The sequence below is a fragment of the Mustela erminea genome, chromosome 3 (assembly GCF_009829155.1).
Source record: "Mustela erminea isolate mMusErm1 chromosome 3, mMusErm1.Pri, whole genome shotgun sequence".
Lineage (NCBI taxonomy): Eukaryota > Metazoa > Chordata > Mammalia > Carnivora > Mustelidae > Mustela > Mustela erminea.
In genome coordinates this window covers 26,961,912-26,982,178 of record NC_045616.1, presented here as the reverse complement: position 1 = coordinate 26,982,178, position 20,267 = coordinate 26,961,912, and the positions used below count along the sequence as shown (strand labels likewise).

The 20,267-nt window shown below is 43.9% G+C and overlaps 1 protein-coding gene across 2 annotated transcripts in view; it reads right to left on the bottom strand.

Annotated features, from left to right (window-relative positions):
* Positions 1 to 19,725, bottom strand: part of SNX24 (sorting nexin 24) — a 159,684-nt gene extending 139,959 nt beyond the window's left edge. The window contains exons 1-2 of one of the 2 annotated variants that reach the window (XM_032335481.1): positions 18,368 to 19,725; positions 7,933 to 8,266 (exon numbers count right to left, since the gene is read on the bottom strand). In XM_032335481.1, coding sequence (XP_032191372.1) covers positions 8,009 to 8,266; positions 18,368 to 18,877 — 768 coding nt within the window. In that variant the 5' untranslated portion in view covers positions 18,878 to 19,725 and the 3' untranslated portion in view covers positions 7,933 to 8,008. Of the gene's footprint in view, positions 1 to 7,932; positions 8,267 to 18,367 lie in introns of those variants that run through there. The other variant, XM_032335480.1, reaches the window with a different exon arrangement.
* Between the last annotated feature and the right edge of the window lie 542 nt (positions 19,726 to 20,267).

Genomic DNA, 20,267 nt, shown 5'->3' with positions numbered 1-20,267 from the left:
CTAGAAATCAACTTCCCATTAAAGAGACTGCTAACCTGCCCTGCTGCACATTTCAGAATCCTCTGGGCCACAGAGAGTGGGCACCACAGAACTTTCCTAGACCCAGAGCTCACCCAAGAAGCAAATGCTGACTACAAAACACAACTTCAAAAACAAAACTCCAGGTTAAAGCTGGCCTTACCTGAATCTGCCTCAAGCTAAACTCAGATGAGTGATAAGATGAAAGTTCTATTTGCTGGGGCACCTGGGTGGCTCAGTCAGCTAAGCTTCTGCCTTTGGCTCAGGTCATGATCCCAGGGTCCTGAGACCGAGTCCCTCAAGGGGCTCCCTGCTTGGTGGGAAGTCTGCTTCTCCCTCTCTCTCTCTGCCCCTCCCCTGCGTGCTCTCTCTCTCTTTCTCGTGAATAAGTAAAATCCTAAAAGAAAAAGTTCTACTTCCTGCTCAGAGCAAAGCACCAAGAATGGATCTGGGTAGGGACTGACCTCACTTCCATTACCAAGCTGACACCATATACTCAAACACTTACCAACAGAAATTTGATTGTCTGGCCTCTTCTAAGGGAAGACTTTATATTTCAAGAATGTAGAAAACCACTTCAAAGTTTTACCTGAGAACACTGTTAAGCATTTAAAGCAAAGCAGAGTGGTTGGAATGTCACCTAGGGGTTCTGTGATGGAGAAACAGCAGTTTTCCACAATTGGTCATTTCATCACATAATCAATGTCCTTCCTGTGTTCTTCTAGACAAGGTGACCGGGACACTTCAGATGTCACCCCCTAATGTGAAAGCATTGCAAGGATCTGCTGATATTACTCTTTTAAAAAGAATGCATTTAAAGCGTTCAATGTGCAGTTTATTCAAAAGTGAGAAAGGAAAATTCTCCTATTAGATGAAAGGAAGGTAAAATACATCATGATGTATTAGTCTGTACTGGCAAAAACTTAATTACAAGTACTAGCAATCACGAGAGCTGTACATGTGGTGACTTCCTACCATGTGCCTGGAACAGGGGAGGCTTGAGAGAAAAATGAAGTAAGCATTTTAGGGAAATGAGACTGGGGGAGGTTTATGACTTGCACAAATGCCCTCACTAGTGAGTAACAAACCCAGAATGTGGAACCAGGTCTGTCTGGCTCCAAAGCTTAGTAATGACCCTCTTTAGAAGTTGCTCAAACTCGTGGAGGTCAGGAAAGTTAGACACGAGGCTAGCTCAGTTGGTAGACGATGTGACTCTAATCTCGGGGTTTGAACCCCACATTAGGTGTAGAGATGGCTTTAAAAAAGAAATCTTTGGGGGGCATTGGGGTCAGGAAGAAAAGCCTCAGTTCATTTGGTTTATGACTTCAAAGACTCAAGAGTGGTTCACGGTTCAGGTCCTAGGTCCTCGATGCTCTTCCGCTGAAGGAGAATGTGAACTAGTCCTTTAAAGCTTTAAAACAACACTGACATTCTCCTTCATGCTAACTGTGCACTCTGTTCGGTGCCTTTTTCAAAAGAGGGTAAGTCACCTACTCTATAATTTGCAGGCTGGGCTACAAAGTAAAATCAACATGAGAACTTTCAAACCATCCCAGAGCATAAGCCCCAGTGACATGAGAATCTTTGGGCAGAGAGCCTGAAAATTTGTATATTTAATCACTCCCAAGAAGCAATGACTTATCCAATTAAGATGTACTGGGGCAAGTAAGCTGCCTTAATGAGCTGAACAACCATCTTGGGGACATTTTCAGGGCAGGGCTCTATTGCTGCTACTCATTAGACTCACCCAGGAACCTTTTGAAAGTTCTCAAGCTCAATGCATAAGCCAGAACCATCAGACTCCCCAAGGGTGGGACCCAGACACTGGCACTTTCTGACGATCCCTAGCACGCAGCATGGGCCGGGCACCAGAGCCTTGGCAGCTGGGTATCTGCATCAGAAGCCACCCTCCTCTGGATGGAGTTCCAACATCCTGTCCACCAGGTGCACCATCTACCAATGGCATCATCACGTTGACAGCCAGTTTTCTCCAATGCTATGCCTCCTCTCTCAGCATCAGGCTGACACCCAGAAGCCTTTCCGTTCGCCAATCGGTTCTTCAGTGCATGCCCACCTTTTTTTTTTTTTTTTAAGATTTTATTTATTTATTTATTTATTTGACAGAGAGAGAGAGAGAGATCTCAAGTAGGCAGAGAGGCAGGTAGAGAGAGAAGGGGAAGCAGGCTCCCTGCTGAGCAGAGAGTCTGATGTGGGGCTCGATCCCAGGACCCTGGGATCATGATCCAAGCTGAAGGCAGAGGCTTTAACCCACTGAGCCTCCCAGGCGCTCCCAGTGCATGCCCACTTAAGAGGAATGCTACAGGACTCTCCCTCTGTCATTCAGAAGCATTCCTACTTCTGAATAAATGATTCATGCCCTGTGCACAAGCAACATTTGTCATTCTCTCGCCACTTTCAATTTTCCAATGTCCACTTCTTTGTCTCTCTTATTAGTATTTTCCACACTGTTACGGTTTTTGCTGTTCTGGACAAGCTGGGATTAATGCTGTTCTGGGTACAAGAAACTGAGGGACAAAGCTCCAGGCTAAGGAACCACATTGTGGCTGGATGGATACCATTAGCTGCAGGCAGGCTGAGACGATGTCCTTTCTGGCTTTGGAGGGGAGCTCCCTCTCTCTCTCTTTCTTTCTTTCTTTTTAAAGATTTTATCTATTTACTTGGCGGAAAGGTCACAAGTAGGCAGAGAGGCAGGCAGAGAGACAGAAGGGGAAGCAAGCCTTCTGCCGAGCAGAGAGCCTGATGTGGGCTCCATCGCAGAACCCTGAAATCATGACCCGAGCTGAAGGCAGAGGCTTTAACCCACTGAGCCACCCAGGAGCCCATGGAGGGGAGCTCTTTTTACATGAAAAAGTTCAGATGGATGCAAAGTTTTAAAGGAGAGGAGCTCTGTGCTGCCTTTTGATCACACGTAGCTCCCCCAGAAACAAAGCTCAGAAGGTTATCTTTAAATTCCCAAAACACACTTTTTGATTAACTACAAAGATCTTCATGATTAAAAAAAAAAAAAAAAGAACAAAAGCCTTTGTGCATTTTGGTTCAAAACTTTTTAACTAGGTAAACCTCCCTGCATGGGTCACACATGAAATAAATTTTACACTGATAGCAAAATGCTTTTTAGCCAATAATATTTATGTGCAAAAGAAGCAACATTGATTGTGAAGATATTCTCTCAAAGGGCAAATGAGGTGTTGATTAAAGCTTCCCTAAAACATACACTACTTTGGACTACTAATGAGCGCCTGACAAACTTAATTCACACCTTCGCCCTGCAAAGCATCCCCCTTCCACATACGTAACAATAATATCGGTGAAAAAGTTCATAGCACTAAGAAAATGCATTCCTTTGATAAAGTACCTCCTGCACTAGGTAAGACTGCTGAGTATTTCACAAATCTGTTTCAGTACTATCTCGGGTTACTGCTGCTAAATTATCCATGGAAAACCCACAGATAATGAATTCAGAGTCTACCACGGAAAAAGCAGATCTGATTTCCTCACAAATCGTAAGATAAAAATGTAGCGATGATTTACTCCAATAATTTTTATGGGAAAGATCAAGATTATTGACTTTCAAAATAAGGTTTCTCTCTACTAAGTTAATTTCAGTCCTGTTCCTAATCATTTAGTTGGTATTTGAGAAGGAATTTTAGGATAATATTTAAAAGTTAATTAAAAACCGTGTAAGCATTCTTGTCAGTCAAGCATGACCTCTGCGCTACAATGCATTTAAATGCATGTCACCTTGACCTGTAACACAGCAATGTAAAAAATTTTGGTCAATATGAATCAAATGTACACTAATTTATTCAGCAGGTTCCCTGGTATCTGAATCAACATTAGAAATCTAACTAGTATTTGTTATTCTGTTATTGACAAAAGGAAGCATATTTAAATGATAACAAGGACTCATGGGTGTCATTTGGAAGTTAAATTGTTCCCCAAGGACTGCCTCCGTAAACATCTACATTTAAAGGTCATTTACCACCAAATTATGAACAACTGTTGCATTTATTAGCACAGGCTCAATAATTTGGAAGCTGCAGCCATCAATTATTACTGACAACGAGATCTAATTGTCCACTAATAATAAACAAGGAAAACAGACCTTTTCTGTAAACTTTTATTCCCTGCACTTTGATCACATTTGCAAAACGGAGATGAAAACTTTCCATGGGCATGCATCTGAAGGAAAAAAACAAACAAACCAAACACTTCCAGCTGCAAGGAGGACTAAACCTCGTTTACAATAAACAGTGGATACTAAAATAGAAAAACATATTTTCTCATGTTATCTACATCTGAACTAAAACAAAAGGGAGAAAAACACCACAAGGTTGATTGGCGAATGAAGTGTGGATTGCGATCTCAGAAGGAAATATGTTGGTGAATTTTACAGTGGGGTGGCCAGATATTTGGTCAAATGTTGTTCTGGGTGTTTCTGTGAAGTGGTTTTGGGTGAGATTAATATTTAAACCTATCGACGGAGCAAAGCAGTTTGCCCTCCATAATGTGGTGGTTCTCTTGATTCTGGAGGCAAACGGTCCAGGTAGGTTATTCCCACCCTTTTACCAAAGGACCTAAAAAGCTATGACTTTTGAGTGGGGTCCAGACCAAGAGAAGGCTCTGCAACAGGTCCAAGCTGCCTTGCCACTTAGGCTATGATCCACCAGATCCAATAATGCATGAAGTGACAGAAATACATAGCGATGTTGTCTGAACCTTTGGCAGGCCTCCATGGGTTTAGCGCAGGGCAGGTCCTTAGGACCTCAGAGCAAAGCCCCACCATCCCCCGTGGATAGCTACTTTCCTTTCGAGAAAGAGTTCTTGGCTTGCTGCTGCACCTTAGCAGGGCTGGACATTTGACCAGAGACTATCAAGTTATCAGGTGACCTGAGCTGCCCATCATGAACTAGGTGTTATCTGACCCACCAAGCTACACAGCTGGGGACAGCAACACTTGGTTACCAAATGGAATTGGCATACATGTGATTGGGCCCAAGCAGGCCCTGAAGGCACAAGTAAGTTGCATGAAGAAGTGGCCCAATCAAGGAGGGCATGTGATGTGATGAGCACTGGGTGTTATACGCAAAAACAGAATTTAAATTTTAAAAAAAGTTACATTCTAAAAAAAAAAAGAAGTGGCCCAAATGCTCATGGTCCCCACTCCTGCTATACTACTTACTCTCTCCAGCCTGCACCTGTGGCCTCATGAGGCATTCCCTAGAATTAGCTGACAGAGGAAGGGAAGACTTGGACCTGGTTTGCAGATGAGTCTGCAACATAAGCAAACACCACCTGTGAGGGAGCACCTGTACCATGCTATTCTCTCTCTGGGACAGCTGTGAAAGACAACAGTCAACAGAAATCTTCTCTGGGATCAGATTTCAAGCATGCACCTTGTTCACTTTGCTTAAAAGGAGAAGTGGCCAGATGTGAGATTAGATACCAAGGCACCAGCTATGGTCCATGGTTTGGGTGGATGGTTGGGGAAATGGAAAAGAACATGGTTGGAAAATTGGCTCTGTGGAAAGGTGAAGATGAGGTACATAAGTAGACCTCTCTGAATAGGCACAAGGAGGAGGAGAAGGAGAAAGAGAAGAAAGTGAAGCTATTTGTGTCTCATGTGAATGCTCATCAAAGAGTGACTGCAGCTAAGGGTGATTTTACTAATCAAGTGGATAGGATGACCTGCTCAGCCTCTTTCCCCAGCCACTCCTGTCATCGCCCAGCAGGCTCACAAAGTGACCACAGTGAGAGGGATGTAGGTAAATGCCAGTGTTCAGCAACACAGATTTCCACTTAGCGAGGCCCATCTGGCTCTGACCAACATTGATTGTTGGCCCAGTTGGCCAAGAGCAGAGACCAATTATGAACGCCCAATATGGCACCATTCTGTGAAGTGATTAGCCAGCTCCCTGGTAGCAGGTGGATTACACTGGACCACTTCCGTTGTGGAAGGGACAGTGTTTTGTTCTTACTAGAATAGACACGTACTCTGGATAGAGATTTGCTTTCCCTGCATGCTACACCCCTACAACTACCATTCATCGACTTACGGAATGCCTTCCCACTGCCACGGTATTCCACACAGCACTGATTCTAATCAAGCGTCTCACTTCACGGTAAATGAAATGATGCAGTGGATCCACAAAAATGGAATTCACTGGTCTCACCAAGCTCCCCACCATCCTCCAGCACCTAGATTGACAGAAGAGTGGAACAGCCTTCTGTAGACTCAGGTACGTGACCCTCTGGAGGGCAACATGATGCTGTGTCCCCATACCCAGACTTCATAGGCCAAATAATCAAGGGGTGGAAATGGGAGTGACATCATTCACTGTTACCCCTAGTGGCCCACCGGCCCAATTTTTTGCTTCCAGTCTCTGTGACTTGATGCTCTGTTGGTCTAGAGGTCTTAGTTCCAAAAGGATGAACACTTCCACCAGGAGACACAGCAGGAACTCAAAGTCAAGACCGTCAACTGGCCACTTTCAGCTCCTTGTGTCTCTGAATCCACACAGCTAGAAAGAGAGTGAGTGTGCTGGCTGGTGTGATGGATCCTGCCTAGCAAGGGTAAAGTGGACTGCGAAAGCACAGAGGGGGCAAGGAAGATTGTCTACACCACAGAAGAGCCCTGACGGCGTCTCTTAGTGTAAGATGCCCTGTGATTAAAGTCAACAGAAAGCTCCCACAACCCAATTCAAAGATTCTAATGGCTCGAGTCACCCTACATGGCAAAGATCCACAACCAGGGAAGTACTTGCTGAAGGCAAAGGGAATACAAGTAAATAGTAAAAGAAGGAAGTTATAAATACCAGCCTTGACCATGTGACGAGTTACAGGAGTGAGGACTGTAATTGTGCCAAGTATTCCCTTACTTTGTCTCTAGTATGTTTATGTGCATCTCTATTAACATATTCATGGTTTTTAAAAAAGATTTTATTTATTTATTTGACACAGAGAGAGAGAGAGAGATCACAAGCAGGCAGAGAGGCAAGCAGAGAGAGAGAGAGGGAAGAAGCAGGCTCCCTGCTGAGCAGAGAGCCTGATGCGGGACTCGATCCCAGGACCCAGAGACCATGACCCAAGCCAAAGGCAGAGGCTTAACCCACTGAGCCACCCAGGCACCCCCATATTTATATATATATATGTATATATACGTATATATACATATATATATCTTTTTTTTTCTTCTCTTATCACCTTATCATGTAACATAAGAGGTAATGCCTTTATATCATAGAATTTAAGCACTGTTAATGTTTATGTCATAGTATTGAAGTTGTAGGCTATCAATGAAATATTCTTCCCTTTCATAAACTGGCTAACTTTCATTCATCCTTCCAGAGCAAGCTTCCTTGTGAGCCAGCCTGAAGCCCACAATACCAATACAGTGAATGTATTGGTCCTATCCTATGGGATAGGTAAGCCCATAAGCCCATAAGACTTAATCACATGAATGAACGCTTGCTTTACCTGCCTTAGGTAATCTTGACCATAAGAGGAATATCCACCAGCAAGGTGGAGAAAAGGGTGAGGATGAAGGAGAGAAGCTAATAGTTTCTAAAACAATTTCTAAACTCCTAAATTCATCTAAATTCAAAGAATTTAGGAAAGGTGGCAGGTAGGACTCCACTCACATATTGGTTCTTCCTTCAAGTAAGATTTGTAAGGTGAAAACCGATGTCATTTGCCTTTTTTATTTTTTCCCCCACAAACAACGTGCCTTTATTGGAGGTCAAGGTGGAGTACAAGAGAAAGGCAAGAGGAGATTTCAATGGTGTGTTTGAATGTTACTAGGTCATAGGGCATGACAGGAAGGGGAACTCAGGTCAGGGAAAGGTCATCCTTATCACTCTGGTGCACTTGGTCACCTGGGCAGGGTGTGCACAGTGGGGATGTTCAGTCGGCAGAAAATAAAAAAATATGAAGTTTCAAAATTTACAAAATACGTTAAGACTCTTAAAGATCAGGAAGTGATGTTGTTCCATGAATGGCACTTCGTGTGTCCAAGGTCCCCAAGACTATTCTCCGGTTCAGTTGTTTCCTTTCCGAAAGTGATCGATTTTCTGTTTCTAGAACCGCTGCTCTTCTTCTCTTGGATCTCCTGTTGGATCTGTAGGTGCTCGGAATGGTTTGATAAACTACCTAGCTGAACTCCTGCTATCTGATGTCGTCTCAGCCTCCTGCTCCTCCGCCCTCCTGACTCCTCCTCTCCGTCATTTGCCTTTTTAATAAAAATCAACAAGAGGATACTCGCGTATTTCAAATACTCACCTACCCACTACCTACTTCCAAAAAAAAAAAAAAAAAAAAGGAGGAGGAGAAGAAGAAGGAGGAGGAGGAGAGAAAAGAAGAAAAGAAAAAAGCAAAGCAATGCAACACAACTACAAGGGACACTAGCATGTTTCAAAAATGTGGAAGCTAGTCCTCAGAACTGAGCTAGCAAATTACAATGGATCTACAAGGAGACACCACTGCTCCCCTCATCAGATCGGCACAAACCGAAAGGCCTGACAACACGCTCAGTTGGCAAGCTTGTGAGGAAATACGCACTCTCATAAACTGCTATGGGAATACAAAGTAGCACAATCCCAAAGGAAGGGATCTGACAATATCTGGCAAAATTACCTATGTATGCATGTACCTTTTGATCCAGTAACCCACGGCTAAGAATCTATTCTAAAGGTACCCTGACAAAAATGCAAGAACCAGACACACAAGGCTAGTGACTGCAGACAACAATGCAAAAGAATTAAGCTATAGGAAAGGAGTCTGCATCTTGATATATGCCCCTGGGAGTGAACAACAGGATGCACTGTAAAGTAAAAATAATCTGAAACAAACAAACAAACAAAAAAACCCACAAAACAGGTGGAAGAAAATGTTTTCATATACTACTGTTTAATTTTAGACTACTGTTTAATCCAAGGGCACAAATGTACCGTATTTGTTTCTTTTTGTTTTAAGTTTTCATTTAAATAAACTCTACACGCAACATGGGGAGGGGTTCAAACTCACAACCCCAAGATCAAGATTGCACGCTCCTCTGACTGAACAGGTAGGTGCACCGTGTTTCTATTTTTTTAATGGAAAGATAAACCACAACTTTTTTTTTTTTAATGGTCATCAAGGGAAAGGGAAGAAAACAGAATGAAGGGAATATAAAAAGCAGCTAGATTTCAGCAAATAAACCTAACGCAGTATATACTTTACACAATATAAAACAAAATCAACTTCTAGAAAAATCCCTAAGTACACAAAAGAAAATGACCCTGGGTAGCTCTTTGGAGTTATAAGCAGGGAAGAACCAAACCAAGTGATTTTGAAAGTCATTTGACTGGCCACTTCTAGAGGGATGGATCAAAGAACAAAAGAACTTCTTAAAAAAATGTTTAATCTGTATTCAGTAATCGTGGTGTTGATGGTAGTACTGGTTATAATGGAAACACACTGATGGGTATGATGGGAGATAAGTAAACCGCTAACCATACAATGTTCCACCAATCTCAGCATCTAAAGTCTTGAGATTTTCAAGGCAGGAGAAAGACAGAGCTGAAGATAAAAGACAAGACAAAAATTCCTGCTGTCCTCAACATAACCGTGTATTTGGTCTGAAGAGAAACATTCCCCCACGGTGAGAACAGAAAAGATCTCAAAACCTTCACAAGTACCTTGTCTGTAGATCATAGTCTCTCTCATTTCCCACTAAAAGCAACCAGGGATCTTTAGAGAAAAACCCAATTCCAGATCTGGGGTGGGAAAGGTAAAAGATGTATCTTGTGATGTTAGGAAGCAAGGAGTTACCAAAGACCACTAAGGCTATGTCAAGGACACAGCACCCAACTTGAAAACGCCAAATACGAAAATGGCCAAAGAAGAACAGAAAGTATCCAAGAATAATAAATGCAAGGGACCCAACTACATCAAATATGTTAATAGCCACAGATCCCTAACAATACTGATTTTTAAAAAAGATTTTAATTTATTTATTCGACAGAGAGAGAGAGAGAGAGATCACAAGCAGGCAGAGACAGAAGGGAAGCAGACTCCCCACCGAGCAGAGAGCCGATGCGGCACTCGATCCCAGGACCCTGAGACCATGACCTGAGCCAAAGGCAGAGGCTTAACCCACTGAGCCACCTATGCACCCCAATACTGATTTTTTTAAAAGAGCCTCTGTGATAATCTTTATCTTTGGAGACAGCCAACTCATTGTTTTGAAAAGTAAATAACCAAAGAAAGAATCAGGCCCTTCTCCTGCTTTTCCTATTAAAAACCTCACAGTAACTAATTTATGAGGCCAAGTTGCTTTGTATACATGTATCCAAGCCAATAAATGAAGAAAGAATGACAAAATTAAACTATCAATACTTAGCAACCACTAAGGAATGAAAAAAATCTAGGCAGTGTTCTTCAATGATCGCGGGCACCGCAAATCAAACCTGAAAATGATCAAATCTCTACCTTTATACAAGATAAGGAACTGAAAAAAGTATTAAAAATGACATAGGGAGGAATGCCTGGGTGGTTCAGTCGGTCTCCATTGGGACCTGTGACCTGAGCCAAAATCAGGAGTCGGATGCTCAAATGACTGAGCCACCCAGGTGCCCCAAGAGCTCATCATTTTAAAAGCTGAGTAAAGGGGTCAGTCTCTCCACTTCTCCATATGTTGACATTTTTCATAACAAAACATGTACTTTCAAAAGCGAAGGAGAGCAAGAAAACAGAAAATTGAAACAGAAAAGACACATATGAAGCAAAATAACAGAAAATTCCATTAAAAATCTGAGTATGTGGGGGCACCTGGGTGACTAAGTCGGTGAAGCCTCTGCGTTCAGCTTGGGTCATGATCTCAGGGTCCTGGGATAGAGCCCCATGTTGGGCTCCTGGCTTGGTGGGGAGTCTGCTTCTCCCTCTCCCTCTGCCCCTCCATCCCACTCATGATCTCTCTCTCAAATAAATAAAATCTATTCAAAAATTATTTTTAAAAATCTGAACGTACACCTGGAAAGCCATCTTAAGAATTCAAGGTATGAGCCTGATGGTCCCTGTGTTTTGGAGGGATGCTGGGGGATGGAAGAGATGGCAGGAGGTGAGAAGCAGGTGTCTTGGTGCTCTCTGTAATATATACCACTCACTTACGTAAATATAGTAGCCTTCAGCATCCTGAAGGAAAAAGAAAACACACGCAAGTAGTAAATAATGCTACAAAACTAAACCTGAACTGAATGAAAGTTGTTATAAGAGTACCAGTTGATTCCATGTGAATTACTTCTGAAATACTTCAAAGTATTTGCAAAGAATTTATTTCATACAGCATGAATATTTCTCCTGGACTTTCGTTTACACTACTGACTTAAAAAGCTTAGAAAAGGAGGCAAAATTTGAATGCAGACAGCATGAATCTATAGCCTGAGCTTCTGCCCTTAGACTATGCCAGCCTCTGTCATAAATGGGTATAACAGTCTAAGGGGCTTTTGTCAAATGGCAAAAGTTACACATAAAGTATCTAAAATAGACAAATTCTGATTTGATCTGTATGGCTTTATTTCTAATGCCATTCCTGCCTCATTTTTGAGACACTGTGCTGTGATTTGGACTATTAACTTAGTTTCACATCAGGACAGACAAAACTAAATGCAACACAATATCCTGGATTGGACATTAGTGGAATCCAAATAAAGTCTGGAGCTTAGTCAACCGTAATGCATCAATGCTAGTTTCCTTGTTTTGACATTACCATGGTAATATATGATGTTAAAACAACAAGGGAAACTGGCTGGGGGCTATATAGGAATTCTCAGTTACTAACTTTGTAAATTTTCTGCAAATCTAAAATTACATTAAAAGTTTATTTTAAAAAACATAAATTTCAAAGTGCAAACTACTAAAGAAAAGATTACAATGTATTTCTTGCTCAGTGAAAACAAACTTACTTCTGTCTCTAAATTTCTAAGCAAGGAACTTGCAAAATTCAATTCCCTGGTACCTATTTTGATTCTTAAGTGAAGGTAGCATTCTATTGGCTAATGTTCAAGAATATTTTCACACTTCGGGAGCCTGGGTGGCTGGGTGGGCTAAGCCTGGGACTCTTGGTTTTGGCTCAGGTCCTAATCTCATGAGGCCTGAGAGGGAGCCTCTGGTGGTGGGGGGGGGGGGGGGTCTGAGCTCAGTGGGGAGTCCTCTTGAGATTCTCTCCCTCTGCCCCTCCCCCTACTTGCAGGGGGCATTTTCTCATCCCCTCTCCCTTAAATAAATGAATTCCCTCTCTCTTAAATAAATGAATTAAGAAGGATTTTAAGAATATTTCCACACTTGTGGGGCTCCTGGGTAGCTCAGCTGGTTAAGCGACTGCCTTCAACTCAGGTCATGATCCCGGAGTCCTAGGATCGAGTCCCACATCGGGCTCCCAGCTCCATGGGGAGTCTGCTTCTTCCTCTGACCTCCCCTCTCATGTTCTCTCACTCTGTCTCTTTCTCAAATAAATAAATCAAAATTTAAAAAAATATGTATTTCCACACTTGCATTTCCTGTCCTTAAGGGTAAGGAACATACCCTACACGTGCTTGATTTCATTATGCGACACACATTTAATGTTTGCTTATGCTGTCAGTTTACTGTGAGTAAGCTCTGGGGCAGCTATGTCCTTGTCACACAAAGGCCTCCTTCATCATAGATGCTTATAATGGATGACTTGAAGACATCGTGGCGGACACTGTGGTCTCACTGTCGTGCCTGCAGGGTTAGGTGGCAGGAAGAGGCTGACCTCACTCCCGGCTCCAGAAAGGCCCATTATTTTAACTCCATCTAATTAATGTGTCCTTGCCACGGTGATTGGTTCAGACGGCCCAGCCTCAGCCAATCAGGACAGAGAATTCCCCTGGCAACAGGATTGGTTGAAAAACCCATTGGGGACAACAAGATACGAAAGGGCATGGATTTGTTCAGAGCTTCTGGGGAAAAACAGGGCCAGTACTCTGAAGAAATGCCCTCTCTTCCTCTGCTAGCTGTAGCACACACATACACAATTTTTTTCTTTGCAACTTGCTCCAGATGGGAGCACTCTGAGGATGAAAGCAAAGAGGAGGGCTCCTCATGGGTAGAGAAGTGCCCTTACTCAACCTCTCATTCTCACAAATACAAAATGGCAGTAAAAATACCTCCTGCAGATCACTGTTAATTCCAAGGAAATGTCGACATTGTGATCACGCTAAGAACAACAAAAACAAGTGAGAATTGGGATGGTCTGAAGGCATGGCTAATTTTGTGACAAGACTGACATTTTGGTTATTTATTTTTTTAAAAGTCTGTACCTGTCAGGTATTCAAAGTGAAAGCTACAGTGAAATTATGTCCTGGGTTTGTTTCAAAATATTCCAGAATTTTTTTTCTAACGATTTTATTTATTTATTTGACAGACAGAGATCACAAGTAGGCAGAGAAGCGGGCAGAGAGAGGAAGGGAAGCAGGCTCCCTACTGAGCAGAGAGCAGGACACTGTGGGGCTTGATCCCAGGACTCTGGGATCATGGTCTGAGCTGAAGGCAGAGGCTTTTACCCATTGAGGTGCCCCAAAATAGTCCTAAAAAGTGGAAGAATAAGGGGTGATAAATGAAGTAATAATTTAAAAGACTCAAGATAAGGAATTGGTAAATGGTTCCTTGTATTGTTCTATTTTTGAATTTTAATCCATAAAATATTAAAGCAATGATCCCTGCATATGTCTCAGCATTATGATCATGTAAATATGAAGCTGCCCTACACAGTGAAAAGCATGATACATCAAGTAAATCAAAGAGACCGGAATATAAAAAAATATATATTTGCATAACCATAACAGAGTCACAGACAGTTAAAACGAACTTGAAACACCATCTAATCCAATGCCTTGATTTTTACAGCTATAAAATAGTGAAATCTAATACATTCAAACTTTTCTGTTGCAACCTAGGGAGTAATTCTATTTTTGTTATTTCCCAAAAACGTATCTGAAAATTGAAAATACTAGCCTATATTCACACCCCAGACCCGCTTACTCTCACATCCAACGGACTGTTCTCCATCGTCACCTTACAAGACCACTCAGCAACATCCAGCCCTTTCCTTCCTGTAAAGCATCTACCATTCTGTCTTCCCACTTTTCAGCCCTGCCCGTCCTTCATCCATTGTCCTTCTCTCCTCTCTCTCAGCACACAGTGCTGAGAATTCTTTGCTCAGGCAAATTGTGGGATTTTACCTTAAGTCCATCATCTTTCTTCACTCTATATTCTCCTCCTAGGAATAGCATTAACTGCTACGCTTTTCTCATCCTTTGTGCTGAATGACCCTCTAGAGCCATATTCCTAGCCCAGATCTCTATCCTGAGCTTCAAAATCAAACAGCCTCACCAATCACGAAAAACACAACAGGTCCCCACATGAAATCTCCCCCTTGCTTCAGCTCTGAGTAGGCCAACGGCACTCGCACCCAGGGGAGTCACATTCCTGCCTCACGTCTGGTCACCAGATCCTGGAGATTCTTGTCATCTTCCTTTCACAGTTGCCTTAGTTCCGCCTCACACCTTCTCTCTCCTTCTGCTACCATCCCTTAAATGATTAAAACTCCAGGGTCATCTTTCTAAATGCAAAGCTCATCATGTTACTTTCTTCCTCAAACCCAGTGTCTGCGGCTGAAGTCCACACATACTCCTTTCCAGCTCTTCAGGCTGGAGAGTGGATCTCTCTCCACCTTCCTCTGTCAGCCTGCACAATCCTTTCTGCTACTGGAAACTCCAGTCTGCACCCTGACCCCTTTCTACCCACCGAGCTGCTTCATGCTTCATAATCACCGCTCTTTGGGTTTCCTTCTCCTATTAGAAGACTCGTGCATTCATTTTTTATTCATCACACAAGTGCTGAATTCTTACTGTGGGATAGACCCTGGCGCTGGAATACAGCAGTAGAAACTGGCACTGCGCTAGTCTCAAGGAGTTTAGAGCCTAGCTGGGAAACAGACAGTAAACATCCAAGCTATGGGGACAGAGGGCAGGTAGAGAATAACCTTCCCACAAAGTACATCTGAGTTCATGTGAATTTGGGTAGCAGATCCTTTCCTGATTCTTTATAAATTAAGATGATTTAGAAGGGTTCCCCCCTCACCTTTCTTTCTTTTTCTTTTTTAGTTCTGATGAATCTGGGAGTTTAAAATGCCTTTCCCCTGAGATGAGATTTTGTGTTACACTTCCTCCTTCTAGAATTCACAGTGCCAGCAAAAACCTAGCCAGATTTTAAAAGTCAGCATTCCTAAGCAACCCCCAACCCCACACCACACATGACCTCAAGGCAGTGCAGAAGAGCCCTCTTCCTCCTCAAGATTGCCAGATAACACCAGGGCACCCTAGCGCGTCCCTACCTTGCCCCTGCTGGCTGAGAATTCTAAGGACAGGAGCAACATCCCTTTACCTTTCAATTCCACACCTGACATCCCACAAGCCCACAGTCAATGTTTAAGGGTTCAAAAGGCAAAAATTCACTCTTTAAAGGTAAATTACCTTGTACATTGGGCATAACTTTGTATAAACTTCTTGAGTAACAACTGAGCATTACCCATGAAAACTTTAAAAGGCCCAGAAGTACCAACTCTAGTTAAGGCTCTACAAAAATCCTAGCCGTAGCCATAAAAAAAAAAAAAAAAAAAAAAAAAAAAAGCCATGTATAGGGATGTCTCATTTCAACATCTCTGACACAGTTGCTAAAAATTAGAAGCAAGTGTTAGTGGCCAGCAACAAGAGATCTGGGTAAACAAATGATGGCATGTTCCTTATGAGGAAGATCCCCTTGCTAGTAGCTAGGAGACAGACCTATCCATATCGGTACAGAAAGATATTCATGTTTCAGGATGACAGTTATAGTCAAATCTTACAATTTATTCTAAGAAAGAAACCCATATGTTTTCATGGCATAAAAAGTCTCTAAGAATGCAACCCCCTGTTTTATGTTTTGAGGGCATGGGACTAGAAGCAAGGAAGAACCACACTTCTTTACTATAAGCCTCCAATCACTGAATTTGCTCTAATGCAATACTCCTTACATATTCTTAAATACATATAATCACCTTAGAAAAAAGATGCTTTTTACTCTGAAGTATACATTATTTCACCAGTTTCTTGTTCAGAAAACTGAGATTATATTTGTAAATTCTCAGGGTTTTTTAAAAAGATGAAATGTTATTCACCGCTAAATTCCTAGGACCTAGAATACAGACACCAAGCAGGTACTCAGTTAATATTTACTAAATGAATAAAAACTGCTGTGCAATTATAACAAACTATAGTAATGATCCCTGAAGGAAAATGATCCCCAAAAGTATAGTCTTATGCTGTGCAATGATAAAACAGCTGCTCAAAGGGAACAAGGTATCCAACAGCTGTTTCATTGACGCACATAGGGAAAAAAATCACTTGCAGAGGTATCTCAACAATATGGTTATCAATCTAAGTGAGTTAGGATTTTTTTTAAAAAGTAAGCTTTTACAAAGCACACAAACTTTCATCATATAAGCAATCTCCAGACTACCACGGTTGCCAAGAAAAGGGCTCCTTCCAAATCAATTTAAGTCACAAGCCGGCACACGCCTGGTCGTAATACGAGTAATCAAAAGATACTGGAAAACAGTGTGGGAAAACACAGATCCTGTAAGAAAAGAATAACCAGTAATGGCCAAAAAGCCTTAATTCCCATCCACTTCAAAGTCCTTATTTGCGGAGGTAAGTAACTTTTAGTTTGGACTACTGAGACCACCTTCATCTAAACACATCAAAAGACTAAACAAGCAGGCTGTAATCTTCAGATCCTAAATAATGCCCTAAAGAGAGCAGGCCTTCCTAGGCTGCTGATGCTGACGGCGGAGGGGAGGGGTGGGGCTGACACACCTGGATTAATGAAAGACAAGCAAGGTTTCAAGGCTTTAAGGAAAAGGCCTCGCACAGGTTCAAATTTAAGTTAAATTCCCCCCCTTTTTAAGGAAGATGCAGAATGTTTAACCAACTATTAATTCATCGGGAAGAGATATTTATATAAAGCTTATATAAATAATGGCCAAACAGAGCTCAGCTGCCCGCCCCCCCACCGCCCGGTCTCCAACCCAAAGGAAGGCGTTCAGTACTTCTCTTAGGACACTTGAACACTTGAACCCAGAGGTCTACTTAATCCTAAAAATCCACATACTCCCTGGATTTTTTTTTTTTTTTCAATCACCACTCCTAATTCTAAAAACTCCCTTGAGAGGGAGATTTAATTCTCCCTATAAAAACACGGAAGGTTCCAAACAGGCTGTCACCAAAACCCACGAATAGTTAGGGAAAAGAAAGGTTAAAATACTCTGCCAAATTAATAGAACTACTGTTTGGCAAGTGAGTGAGTTCGAAATGAACATTCCATCAGTCCTTTCAGACTGCCCTCTGCAATCTTCTCCTCCTACCTGGTCTTTAACAACTGGAAACAGATTCTTCCGAGGTCGCGCCCCGGTGAGGCACTTCTCCCTCTGGCAATAACCGTCTAGATGAAGGTGTCTTAAGTTCACTGGGAAACCAACCACCTACAGTTTACTTGCTAACTCGTGCAAAGGTCCCAGGCCCTGGTCTTCACCATCCCGACCCTCTCTTCCACTCTGGAGATCAGGGGCCCTGTTTCTCAGTTCTCAGGGATCCCGCTTAGGTATGGAACAGGTGCGCAATAAGCAGCTGATTATGTCCTTTCATGGCCTACCAAAACTAGGAAAAAAAAAAAACAAACAACAAAAAAACTTTGGAAGCCATCTCAAAGCAACGCATGTGTTCATTCTGGCTAATAAAGGGCTGCAAATGATGATTTTTTTTTTTTTTTTGATTAGCATGTTTTCCATCTGAATGAATCCCACAGAACTTGGAAGCCAACATCTATGCGCGGCGCGGCCACTCCTGCCTGGGCAGCGGGGGCAGCTGGGCCAGACACGGACGCAGCCCACCCCGGGCTGCAGAGGGCGGGCGGCGGAGAGAACGGCGAGCGTCGCGAGCCGGGGCTTGAGTCCCGCCGCTGCTGCCCCGAGGCCGGGAGCGGGGCCGGGAGGGGGAAGGGAGCGAACCCGAGGAGCCCCGGGCGCGCGCGGCCGCCGAGCTCGGGCGAGGGGCAGATGGGGGGTGGGGGCGTCTCCCTGACAACCGCGCCGGGGCGCAGCCCAGCCTCAGGCCCCGCGGAAGGGAGGGCAGCCAGGGGACACCCCGCGCAGGGCCGGCGGCGGCCGGGGACACCTCCGCGCTCAGCAGCCGCGGTCCCGCCTCGGGGGCCCTGTCCGGCCGCGGCTCGCGCCTACCGTGTATCCCCGCTCCAGGTCGCTCTCCTCGTAGCGAAAGGACGGGATGTAGACCTCCATGGCCGCTCCAGCCGGCCGGCGGAGGGCGAGCGGGGGGCGGGCTCGCGGCCGCAGCTCCGCCCCCGGCCGAGCGCCCCGCCTCCCTGCCCTGCGCCCCCGGGACCCAGACGCTGCGCGGCGCGGACCGGAGGCGCCGCCGCCGCCCCCGCCGCGCGCCGCTCTCCCTGGGGGCTCGGAGCGGGTGCCGGGGGCGCGACGGCGGAGGGCGCGGGGCTGGGGACCCCTGGGTCGGGGCCCACAGGGTGGCGGAGCGGAGCTGGGCCCGGAGGAGGCGGGGCCTGAAAACCTGTGAGTCTGCAGAAAAGGGGTGTGCGCGCCTCCGCGCCAGTCGCCGGGGGCCCGGCCGCACCCGGGCGCTCCGTGGCCTTCGGGCGCCGGCGGGCGCTGCGTTTGCATTTCGCCAGACGCTACCCTGAGCGATGTGCAGGACGGCGGGGAGCTGAAAAGCATGGAGCGCCTTCTCTTCCCGAGATTAGGATTTTCGTCTTTTAACTCTCGACTAGCATTAACAGCAGTGAACCCTCCAACTTGTACCAAGACTTTGTTCTATTTGCCTTTGAGTCCAAGGTCGGCGTCTCGTTCTCAGTTGGCCGACGGAGCTGGGAATGGTGTTTGTAATACAGAACCCGAACGTCAGCGGATCCCGGAGACGCACTCTCTGGCTTCTGGCTCCAGTTTTTTTTAAAAATGCTGCCTCTGAGCAGCTGCGTGTTTTAACTATTAACTGTATGCAGTAATGAGAAGACTTTGTCCACATTCAGGTTTTATAGCTTTAGTTTTCCCCAGAGATTTTTTACTATCTGTGGAATTCATTTTTAAGACCTATTTTCTTTTTCTTTCAAATGTCAGGCCAGGACCAAATAACCTGAAAGTTAACCTAAAAGATGAAGTGTCTCAATTCAGGAAACTTGATCAGGTTACCTTTGGAAACTCTTTTGAGTTTCTTCCTTAGGTCGGAGCTTGGAGCAGAACAGAAACTTGGAGGTGTCTTGTGGGCCAGTGATCTTTAGGGCTGCTGCTTCTAACTCAGCTTGCTCTTGAGCCAGGGGACATTGCAACTTGGTCAACTCTAAAGCTGACGCTGAGTCCCTAAGTCCTGGAGAAGAGGACGAATCCCGTCCTTTGCTTTAAGAACTTGCCTGATGGGGACCCGCAGGGTCTTCTTACCTTAGCCTCGTCTGAAGACCCATCCTCCTAGCCCACACACTTGCAACTCCAGGATTTGCCACTCAGAACTCCTTGCTTCAGCAGAGAGCTGTGCTCTGTGACCAGACCCTCTCTTCCTCTTTTCTACTGCTCGGCGCGTAGCTTAAAAAAAAAAAAAACTTTTTTTTTTTTTTTTTTAATCCACTGCTTGGCCTGTTGCCTGCACATTTTTCTTGAAAGCTTTATAGGAGCATTAGAATATTCCATCTTTACAAAAACAGTAGAATGCAGCAGTTACTGTAGCAGATACTGTTACAAGCATGTTTCAGTACTAAGCTTTCTAATAACCCCACGAAGAAGTGTTACCTGCAGTAGGACTGGAAAGGACTAAGGAGGAGTGCTCCTGTATTTTATTGTTAGAATAAGAATCCTCGGTCAGAAGAGGGCACAACTCACACTGGGAGCAGAGATTACTTTAAAAAATAAATAAATAAATAAAATTTAAAAATTAAAATTAAAAAATAGTGAGTCTTAAAGTTTAAAAAGTAAATAAAATAAAATAGTAATGGCTGCTGATGGCAGAAGACCAAAAACAATTTCCAGATTGGTTGAAACAACTTGTTAGAAGTCTCAGTGGTTAGGTGTGCCTGGCTGGCTGTCGGTGGAGCCTATGACTTGACCTTGGGATTCTCGG